Below are 11,744 nucleotides of genomic sequence, written 5' to 3' on the forward strand. Positions count from 1 at the left end.
TAGTTTTTTTTTTTATCAAAGATAGGAGATTCGAACCCGCAACCTCTTAATTAAGTATGGAAAAACTATGTCATTTGAACTATAATTCATTGGCATAATAAATACTAGTTGATTATAATATATTTTAACAAATATAATAAATTATTTATTAAAAAAGTATTGCTTTTTGAACAAAGGGTATGGTTAGAAGTTAGCACTTAGCAGTTACTTATTCAAAAGCAATTAATTTAGATTTGAATTTTGAAGCATACCCAAAAATTCTCTTTCTTCCATCTAGAAAAAACACAAGGTTGCCTCAGATCTTTCTCAACTCTTCTGGTTTTGGAATTTTGAATGTTCCTCACCTGAGAAAGTTCTTGCTTTCCAACCCTTTATTTTTATTTTTATTTTTATTTTTTTTGTGTACTTTGATGAATGATGATCAAAGCAATTAGAAATTAGAATCTATGACAAGACTTGCACTTATCCCATTTTGTCTTCTATCTACTTCATCTTTTGTGACACCCACCGCAACCCCATCAAACCAAAACCTTATTTAAGCAACATTTGTCTTAACAAGTAACGAGGAAACCATCTTACATAAGTAAATGTCTAACAAGGAGCTTCCATTTTTTGGCCTAAACTTGAAGTAACTCACTTTCTCAATTCTCAAACAAAACGTGTCATTTCCCTTCATTGTACACGAGTTCTTCTCTCTCATGGCTTCCACCCCAAGATTCCCTCCTTCCTTCCCACCACTTCACCGAATCAAAAAACCAATCTTTTTTACAAACACTGAAACCCCATCAAACCCTTTTGTCCAATTAAGCTTCCCTATGCTATTTGCTTTATGGTTTATATGCCTTGCAAGTTGTAAAGTTTCAAGCTTTTGAATTTTGATGTATACAATACAATACAATATGATAATATAATATAATAAGATATTATGGGGAGGTTGTGTGTTTGTGTATTGGAAGCAAAAGATCTTCCAGTGAATGAGTCTTATGTGAAGCTCAAGCTTGGGAAGTTGAAGTCTAAGACTACAAGGATAGTGAGGAACACTTGCAACCCAATTTGGAATGAGGAGTTTGCTTTGAAGGTGCATGATTTGGAGCAAGTGCTTCTTGTCTCTGTTGTTAGTAATACTCATCATGGTGGTGGTGATGAATCAAGGGTCATCAATGGTGGTTCTGTGGAACTTGTGGTTGGTGAAGTGAGGGTTCTTGTTGGTTCTATTGCTTCTGCTGATAAACAAACCTTGCCCCCAACTTGGTTCAATCTTCAAAGTCCTAATAGTGGGAAATTTTTCAACAAATATTGCGGTTTGTTCCCTTCACAATATATGTTACTTGCATAGACATTGATATGTTCATAACTTATTATAACTCCGTGTAACTTATTATGTTAGTTATGAATAGATTAAGTTATGAATGTGCCAAATTTTGTTTCTCTACATTGAGTTATAAGACTGCATTTAGATACTGTATTTGAGACAGAAACAACAAAACTTCTGTTTCTGTGCTTCAAATATCTTTGAAAAACTAAGGCATGGAAGCAATGGGGTGGAGATTGTAAACTATCTGCAATTTTCTTATGCATTTGGTTTATGCGAATTTTCTTATGTATTTGGAGATTGTAAGTATGTTGAAGCTATATTACTGTAGTGTTAAACAAAACTAGAGCAGTGATCTTTGTTAACTTTCACCCTGTGCTCCCTTTTAGTCTTATGGTTCATATTTTTCATGCCATGTCTAGAATTTCAACTATTGGAATTGTATTGGAGAAGAGATAATGACATATATCTGCATGAAAAAACCATGAGCTGCATTTCACATTCTTATCTTATTTTAATTTTTATATTGTTTATTGTTTTGGTTCCTCACAGATTAAACATATCAAACTGATTTTCAGCTTAATGTGTTATATAATCAGGGAAAATTCTACTTACCATATCTCTTCATAGTAAAAGCCATTTCAACCACACACATTCACAAAACTTGAGTGTTGCAACTGAAGACTCAAAAGACTTGGAATCTCCACAAATTTCATCTAACAAAATGGGTGAAACTAAAAAGTTGCTGAAGGTTATTGCTAACCGTTTAGATAGGATCTTCAACAAGAAAGATGGAAGTTCATCAAAAGCTGAGGATTCTCCCGAAACATCCACTATTTTATCTGATTCTGAAGATTTTGTAGAAGGTTTATCTTCTCCTTGTAGCTTTGAAGAGGCAATTGCACTAATGGAATCCGGAGATAACAAACAGGAGATGCCAGATAACTTGCCGGGCGGTGTTCTGGTGGATCAGGTTTATGTAGTATCTCCATATGATCTCAATGCATTTCTTTTCGCACCGAATTCACAGTTTAGGAAAGATTTGGCAGAACTGCAGGGGACAACAAATATGCAAGAAGGGCCTTGGACATGGAAACATGGGGACACATCTTGTTTAATGCGAGTTGTTTCGTATACAAAAGCAGCTTCGAAGCTAGTTAAGGCTGTTAATGCCACTGAAGAGCAAAGCTATGTTAGAGTGAGTAAGGATGAATTTGCAGTACTTGTTAGTGTAAGCACACCTGAGGTTCCATATGGGAGCACATTTCGGGTTGAATTGCTTTACAAGATAATGCCGGGTGGCGAATTATCTTCTGGAGAGAAATCGTCACATCTTGTGATATCATGGGGCATGATGTTCCTGCAGAGCACAATGATGAAAGGAATGATAGAAGGGGGAACTAGACAAGGATTGAAGGAGAGTTTTGATCAGTTCTCCGACCTACTCGCTCGAAATTTCAAGGTGCTAGATTTGGCAGACTTATCAGACAAGGAACATGTGTTGGCAACTTTGCAGACAGAGGACCCTTGGAATTGGTGGATGGCAATCAAATACTTTTTGAATTTCACGGTAGTTTCCACTTTGTTTATGTTGTTATATGTTTTGCTGCATATTTCGCGGTGCAGTCCGAGGGAACCTCGCGGCTTGGAATTCAAGGGACTTGAATTGCCAGATAGCTTTGGAGAGCTTGTTACAAGTGCAATTTTGATCATTCAGTTGCATCGCGTTTACAATATGGTTGTTCACTTTGTGCAGGCTAGATTTCAGATGGGTAAGCACATTGTTTGAAACTACTTTTATGAAGTATAGGAGTTAACTCGAGAGTTTGATAACCTTGTTGTCATGCTTGTTATCAGTTATCACTACTAATTGATTTGCTATGAAGGTTTAACTATTGATCTAATTTGTTGTAACAGGAACTGATCATGGCCTAAAAGCCAATGGGGATGGTTGGGTTGTTACAGTGGCTTTAATTGAGGCGGTCGACTTGGCATCCTTGGAGTCCACAGGGTTGTCGGACCCCTATGTAATTTTAACCTGCAATGGACAAACAAGGTCAAGCTCAGTGAAGCTTCAAACATCTGATCCTCAATGGAATGGTTTGCATTAACTTGGTACTTATTACATGCATGAAATTTTTCCTTTCTAGATGAGTATATTTTTACCAGTGTTTCTCTATTGGTTTTTTGTTCAAATTTATGCAGAGATATTAGAGTTTGATGCTATGGAAGAACCACCATCGGTTTTAGATGTGGAAGTTTTCGATTTTGATGGTCCATTTGACCAGGATGTTTCGCTAGGACATGCCGAGATCAATTTTCTAAAGCACACATCGACAGAATTGGCCGACATGTGGATTGTGCTTGAAGGAAAGCTCGCTAAGTCCGCACAATCGAAGTTGCATCTGAGGATTTTCTTGGACAATAATAAAGGAGTCGAAACGATTAAGGAATATTTGGAGAAAATGGAAAAGGAAGTAGGAAGAAAGGTATAAGAACTAGGAATTGGTTTCTCATTTTTGGTGTTATGGATCATGAGAATCCTTTCTTGTATGTGTGACTAATAATGGATGGATTGCAGTTGAATCTTCAATCGCCTCAACGAAATTCTACATTCCAGAAACTGTTTGGTTTGCCTCCAGAAGAATTTCTAATCAAAGAATTCACATGTTACCTGAAGAGAAAAATGCCTTTACAGGTATGTAGTTAGCATAAGAGCATGCTTTTAGAGTTTTAGTAACGCTTTCCAAATATGTAATACCTCAAACTGAAGAATTGTTAGAATAATCGTGTGCCGATGAACTAACATATTACTATACTCCTTGATATTATAATAAGTGGAAATCTTTAGAGTTAGTTTCTCTGGATTTGTACATGTAATACTTTTGTAACTGCAGGGAAGGATGTTTCTTTCAGCTAGGATTCTTGGGTTTTATGCCAATCTTTTTGGACATAAAACCAAATTTTTCTTCCTTTGGGAAGACATAGAGGACATACAAGTTCATCCTCCAACATGGGCATCAGTAGGAAGCCCTATACTGGTCATAATTCTGCGGAAAGGTCGAGGAATCGATGCAAGGCATGGCGCAAAGTCTATAGACGAAGAAGGAAGGCTTAGGTTCCATTTTCAGTCATTTGCATCGTTCGGTGTGGCCTCCAGGTATTATTGACATGAAACTGTTTCTAGTAATGTAGACTGAACTTAGGGAAGTTATCCAATAACATTTCTTTTTCCGTTCCTTGTTAAAAGAACGATTCGAGCCTTGTGGAGAGCAAGAACACTGCCCTACCAGAAAGAACAAGTTATGGAAGAGCATGAAGAACAAGAAGAACGCTTTGTAATTCCTGAAGACTCTGAATATGTCATGGACAATGAAGGAAAAGGATCCAAGATATATTCTGCAGAATTTCCAATCAAGGTAAGCATCAATTGCTTGTGCCACAAACAATACCATATAACTTGCATGGTATTTTGATTTGATGAAATTGAAGGATGATAGAGAAGATTTTGTTCTTATGACTTCAAACTTGATCCAATATCAGTATATAATTGTAATAATCAAAGTTTCTTTTTGATGATTTGGCATTACATGATTGGATGATACTTCGAATTGTTGTGTTACTCTTTGCACAGATGAGATCAATGATGGGAATTTTTGATGGAGGAAGCTTGGAACATAGAATTATGCAGAGAGCAGGTTGTATGAACTATGAAACTACTTCGTGGGAGCCGATAAAGCCGGACGTCTTTGAAAGGCGCGTTTCGTACAGATTCAATCGTCAAATGTCGGTTTTCGGCGGCGATGTCACATGCACACAACAGAAGTTTCCAAATGCAGACACTGGAGGTTGGATTGTGAATGAGGTTATGACTCTTCATGGTGTCCCATTTGCTGATCACTTCCATGTATGTATTCTAAACTTGGAAACAATTGTATTACATGAATTTAATTTTGATGCATTGTTAGCCGATTAGATATCGCTACGTAGACAAATAGTTAATCATCACATCTATGATCTTAAAAAGCAACTACTTCTATCTACGTGACAACACCTGATTGAATTACATTAGCAACCAATCAGATGTTGTCACGTAAGTAGGATATTTAATTTTCACATTTATTATCTCAAATAGAACATTTGATTGAATGTTAAGAAAGTTTTAGGCTAAGAATGTATAGAAATTAAGACTCGGTTTGGTAAAACATTTTAGAGAAGTAAAAAGTACAAACTCTTCATTTTGTGTTTTTGGTAAATAAAAAAGATCGTGTGCTTCTGCATGTAATTTTTAAGAGTTAAAGTGGGTTTCGAAAGCATCTAAAAGGAGGTAATTTTTAAAGTTTGTTTATGTTTATTAAAATTAAAAAAAGTCTAATATAATATTAATAAATATTAAAATTTACCTTTATTTATGTCTATTATGTTTTTTCTTTTTAATTTTAGAAGTCATTTTACCAAAATATAATTATTGTTGCTTGTGCGTATTGAATAATGTTTTTAGTTTGATTTACCAAATATAGATGTTACCGTTTTCAAAAAGCTCTTTTCAAAAACTATAAGTTTTACTAAACCGATCCTAAGTTCTAACTGTATTCATCTTTTTGTACATATTTTTAATTGTTCCATAAAGGATACCTGATTACAATTATCTTTTTTTCCCCTCTCTTTTGTAGATAAATTTTAGGTACGAAATTGAGAAATGTGGTATTGATGAAAGTGGTTGCAAGTGTGATATATACATTGGAATTGTGTGGCTCAAGAGCTCTGATTTTCAGCAAAGGATAGATAGGAACATATCAACCAAGTTTACCATTAGAATGAAGGAAATATTTGAACAGGTTCAGAAAGAGATCTTGTTAATGTCTCAGAATTTTAATGGACATTAGCACTCCCTAATTAAATATATGATGCTAACACTGAAAAAATAATAATAATAATAATAAAGGCTAACGAGTTTAATATATAAAGTTTAGAGTTTAATTTTGATGCACTGAGATTGTAAAATATTTAATAACATTGTACAATCACATCTGTTTACTTTTGCTGATGTGACATACGTAATTTGATGCACGTAAAATTATTTTACGGTGTATCAAGATTAAATTCTAATATATAAGGGATACAAAATTGTGAATATATCAAAGATATTGACAATCTGTATTATTGTATTATCTTATTCTCTTTGGATCAGAATTATGTTTAAAATTATCAAGGGGGCGTATTATGAAAGAAGCTTGTTCCCACGGCCAAAAAGATAAGCTTGTTTCAAATCATATTATTTTCATTCTATGCTCTTTAAATAATCGCATCTCATTCAATTATCCATTTATCTTGGATGTGTTTGGTTTTCGTCCTAGCACAAAAAAGAATAGGAATATCAGAAAGTGAAGTCTATATTGTGTTTATGTAGCTGTTGTTTTAAGATACTGAGACACAGAGATCGAGAGATTGAGAATCATTATTTTGTTTGTTGGTTCAGAGACTGGTACTAAAATTTCTGTCTCTGTCTCCAAAATTTCAGTATCTCCAAAAAATAAAGACACATGAGACTAAAATTTTTAGAGGTGGAGATGGGACTAAAATTTGTAGAGATGGAAATTGAAACTTTAATAACATTTTATATATAAAATATCCTAATTTCAATTAATTAATTCTAATTTTACTCTTTATGCAAATTAAATTAGAGTTTCATTTTTGTTTTAATTTCTATCTTCTATTTTGCACCAAATAGAATACTGAGATTTATTTCAATTTCTGTCTCTTAGTCTCAGTCTTTTCGTCTCTATCTCTCCACCAAACGCTTTACAGAATAGTAAGGCGAATATATCTCTAAAAAAAAGATTATAGTCCTTAGGTTTGGCCGTAATTCTGTTTTGGTCCTTAAGTTTTAAAGTGTTTTATTTGAAGTCAAAATTAAATAATTAACAAAATGTCCTACATAACAACAGTACAAGAACAAAATCGATAATCTGGAGAACAAGTACAAGCTCTAGAGACATAAAATCAATCATTGATATATCAATACATTTATTTATTATTTTATTATAATATAAATAAAATATTTTCTATAAAACTAAAGAAAATGATAAATAAATGTATTGATGCATCAATGGTTGATTTTGTGCCTCTGGAGCTTGTACTTGTTCTCCAGATTATCGATTTTGTTTTTGAACTGTTGTTATGTAGGACATTTTGTTAATTATTTAATTTTCACCTCACTGTGGGACTAAATTGATACTAAATAAAACTTTTTTGGATTCAAATAGAACACTTTAAACCTTAAGGACCAAAACAGAATTACGCCCAAACCTAGGACCAATTTAGTACTTTACCCATGAATTTATAATTTTTAAAAGAATAAATTATTAAAGAAGCGTGAGAAGGCAGCCATTAAGTAATTTAAATAATAAAAAAGAAAACAATTATAATAAGAGAAGAAAACGAAGGGGAAGCGGAATTCCCAATTCACAACACAGTAAACACACTGGACTCAACTCACTTCTTCAAACTCAGAAACTGAGAGAAAAGAATTGAAGAAGAAAATCGATGGATCCAAATCCAACTAACTTCCCAATCCTCTCTTACGTCATGTCTCGTCTCCCTTCTCTGACTCCCAAAACCGCCGCAGATTCCAATAACAACCTTGACGACCTCGAGCAGCCGCCTCCACTCTCCGATGCTGCTGCTGCTTCTTCTGTGGGCCCACTCGGCACACAATTATTGGGCCAGATGCCCAACCTTGACGACGCTAACCTCCTCGCCTCCATGGGCCGTGCAATCTCCGACGTCGCTCAGGCCCGATCGGTTCTCAATCTAATTGGCGACCGCCCTACTCACGAGGAAGTCGACGCCGCCAGGGCCGACCTTGCTGACCTGGAGGCCAGGCTGTCACGCCAGCTGGAGGAGATCGTTCTGGAGCCCAGGCCCGCTGACGTGGATATCCACACTTGGCGGGCCCGGCAGGCCGAGAGGGAGCTCAAGTGCAGGGAGGAAGCGGAGAAGGAGAGGCGTGTCGTCAAGTCGGTCATACAGCTCGATGAGATGCACGATGCGTACGAGAGGCTTCTTGCTGACGCCGAGAAGCGACTCGTTAGGATCTACGGCGGTGCCGGAGATGCCGCCGATGACGCCGGTGTTGCTGCTGCTGGTGATGAGCTGAACGAAGAGGTTGCGGAAATACTGCAGGAAGCTTACGGGAAAGGGATGGAGAGGGTGGATCTTTCTGGCCGGCGGTTGCGGTTGTTGCCGGAGGCGTTTGGGAGGATTTCCGGCCTTGTGGTGCTTGATGCATCCGCCAATCAGCTTTCGGTAAGATTCATACGATTGAATGAATTTATTTATTTATTTATTTTGTTTCAATATTTGATTCTTTTGTGTATGATCAAGAAAGTTAGATGAAGGCCAGTGCAATAGATAACATGAAATTCAAAGGGGGAAGAAGAAGAATAAAATTAATTAAGAGTGCAATATTCGTATTGACACGACATGGCAATACATAATTGGATGGTGGAGACTCAGAAGCAGAGTTGATAGTTGAGAACTCGTAGATGATTTAATATATTTGACTAAATTGTCATCTACGGTCTCCTAACTATCATCTTCACTGACAACGGCATGAGATTTTCCACCTAATTGGTATTCTAGACTAGAATGCATTCTGTGAAATTCTACTGAGTTTTATGAATTTGATTTTGATGAGGTGTGGTAGTATGCTTTTATTGATGAAAATAATGTGCATTATGCGATGGATGTACTGTGTGAGAGCTTCATTTGAATCATTTCGATTTGGAGTGGGCGTAAGATCAATGAGAGAGTAAGCAGAGGTGATGTTGAATGAGCTTTATTGCTTCTTTGGTAAAGTCCGGAGAGTGAAGCCTTTCAATGTGAACCTTAAGCTAAGTTGCAAAGAGAAATAGTTTGGTTTGGTAGTTGTTGACTTCTGAATTACTAGATATGCACATAACTAGTGATTGATAAATGATGAGGTAGTTAAGAAAATGAATTACTTAATACTTATGCAAGCAAATATTGTATCATTTTGCATAGAAATGTGACCTGTCTTTAGCATATATTTAGCTCAAGCATTAAAATGGATGATGAACACTGATGTTCATTTCCACTGTTATTTCCCAAACCTACAGACTTAAATCTTAATTGCAACTTACAGGTTCTTATTTACTTTAGTTGTGTATAGCTTTTCTTATGATTTCTCTTTCTTCTCTTTCTATTAAGAATGTATTGGATTTAAACAGCTGTTTTATAGACATGATTTATAACAGTACATAATGGCATCGTTTGAAGTGTATGCACGACACTCGGTGTAAAAAGTCTTGATTGCGACTGTTATTTTACACTAACATGTTCTGGGAAACTAAACAGACAATTCCCGACTCGATAGCTGGATTGCAAAACCTGGAGGAGCTTAACCTATCTTCAAACCTTTTGACATCACTTCCAGATTCAATCGGATTATTGCAAAAACTGAAATTTCTCAATATCTCTGGAAATAAACTGAGTGCCCTTCCTGATCCCATCTGTCAATGCAGGTATCTGAAAATTTCAAAAGAGCAATCTTTTCAATTGTTATTGAATGTCACCAGTTTTGAGCAATTGCAGAATCTCATCATTTTTGTGATTCCCTTTAAAATCCTTATACAATCTCATCCAAGTGTTATAAAAACTTACCCCATAAGCATGCTATAGATCTTGTTGATCAAATCTGTTCTTCATTGCACAATCAGGTCATTGGTGGAGCTGGATGTGAGCTTTAACAGTCTGACATATTTGCCAACGAACATTGGATATGAATTGCCAAACTTAAAGAAACTCATGATTCAACTGAACAAGATTCGATCTCTACCCTCATCTATCTGTGAGTTGAAGTCGCTGCGCTATCTGGATGCTCACTTTAATGAGCTACATGGACTTCCCATTGCAATCGGGAGACTCACCAATCTGGAAGTTCTCAACCTGAGCAGTAACTTCAGTGACCTCAAAGAACTACCCGAGACATTTGGTGATTTGACTAACCTCAAAGAATTAGATCTCAGCAACAATCAGATTCATGCACTTCCTGATACATTTGGTCGCCTTGAAAATTTGACGAAGCTTAACTTGGATCAGAATCCTATTGAATTACCACCAATGGAGATTGTAAATCAAGGCGTCGAGGCTGTGAAAACCTTTATGGCGAAGAGATGGATTGATATATTGCTAGAGGAAGAAAGGAAAAGCAACCAAGAAATGCAAGAGCAAGCACAGAATGGATGGTTAACACGAAGCACATCGTGGTTGAAGAATGTTTCCGGGAATGTAATTGGGTATCTTGGAACAGTTGGATCACCCATGGCACCCAAATTACCCAGAGATGCTTATCTTGATCAGCAGCTATGAGATGATGATCCAGGATGTGTTGGAGGTTCTCAAAACATGTATGTCAAATGAAGATGATAGATACTATATCTACTACTCCGCAATTGCTCCCTATTGCTTAATTTGCAATTCTTCCGTAGGGATGGATGCTCTGATGAAAGAACTTTTGTCTTTCTTTAATCTTCGTTGATAATCAACTCCACTAATGTTTGATGAAAGATTAGTGTGTGTCAATTTAGTCTCTGAATAAAATCAAATGTTTCAAATTGGTCCTTGAAAAATATAACTATGAATCAGACTGGTCCTTTCATAAGTTAGGTGATGATACATGATATATTCATTTTACAACATGTTATCATCTAGTTAGCTTAAGAACCAATTTGATTTAATATTGCATTTTTCAAGGACCAAGATGTAGCATTTGATCTTTCGAGGTTCAAGTTGATGAACACGTAATCTTTTTAGGGACCATTTTAACTGTTAATCCAATGTTTTAGGTAATGTTTTGATCACGAGGTTGTTTCAGATGTCAGTTACATGTGGGAACTACCAAGCAAATCCTATACTACGTTTTTCTTTTATGGTTTTGGAAAGTTTAACCAGGCATACTACAAAAGTCAATGCATGGTTTCAGAGTTCCGGGCTCAAAAGGCCTTGCAGGATACTTGTAAAGGGGAGAAGTGGAACTTATGTTCTTATAGAATATGGTTCGAGCTTTTGATTTTATTTTATTTTATATTAAAGATAGGAGACTCAAATCCGAAACCTCTTAATTGAGTATGGAGAGATTATGCCATTTGAGTTATAACTCACTGGCGAGCTTTTGACTCTTTGTTTACAAAAGTAAATTATATTATATCAAAAGCATGATTGTTGATTATCATGTGAATTTTCTAAAGGGAGCCGCATGTAACAATTGCTACATTGACCAAAATTTGCTTGGGAAACTGTTAGAAACACAAATTGGTTGGAAAGACATCTCCTTCAATTAATAGTCAACTAGAGAGAGAAAAATAGGTTGAAATATGTTGATTTAATTTTTTTTTTTTTTTGGGTTCTT

General features: G+C 35.8%; 2 protein-coding genes across 2 annotated transcripts; both read left to right on the plus strand.

The window, feature by feature from the left end:
- Positions 273–6,560, plus strand: LOC107629392 (C2 and GRAM domain-containing protein At5g50170). Its single transcript, XM_016332173.2, has 9 exons — positions 273–1,301; positions 1,912–3,084; positions 3,230–3,412; positions 3,518–3,801; positions 3,894–4,010; positions 4,210–4,472; positions 4,563–4,731; positions 4,947–5,219; positions 5,986–6,560. Exons 1-9 carry the CDS (start codon positions 926–928, stop codon positions 6,196–6,198), a joined length of 3,051 nt encoding a protein of 1,016 aa, XP_016187659.1. The 5' UTR covers positions 273–925; the 3' UTR covers positions 6,199–6,560.
- Positions 7,735–11,410, plus strand: LOC107629394 (plant intracellular Ras-group-related LRR protein 9). Its single transcript, XM_016332174.1, has 3 exons — positions 7,735–8,620; positions 9,692–9,858; positions 10,054–11,410. The coding sequence occupies exons 1-3, from the start codon at positions 7,859–7,861 to the stop codon at positions 10,703–10,705; spliced, it is 1,581 nt and encodes a 526-aa protein (XP_016187660.1). The 5' UTR covers positions 7,735–7,858; the 3' UTR covers positions 10,706–11,410.

Source organism: Arachis ipaensis, chromosome B03 (assembly GCF_000816755.2).
Source record: "Arachis ipaensis cultivar K30076 chromosome B03, Araip1.1, whole genome shotgun sequence".
In the NCBI taxonomy this organism is placed as follows: domain Eukaryota; kingdom Viridiplantae; phylum Streptophyta; class Magnoliopsida; order Fabales; family Fabaceae; genus Arachis; species Arachis ipaensis.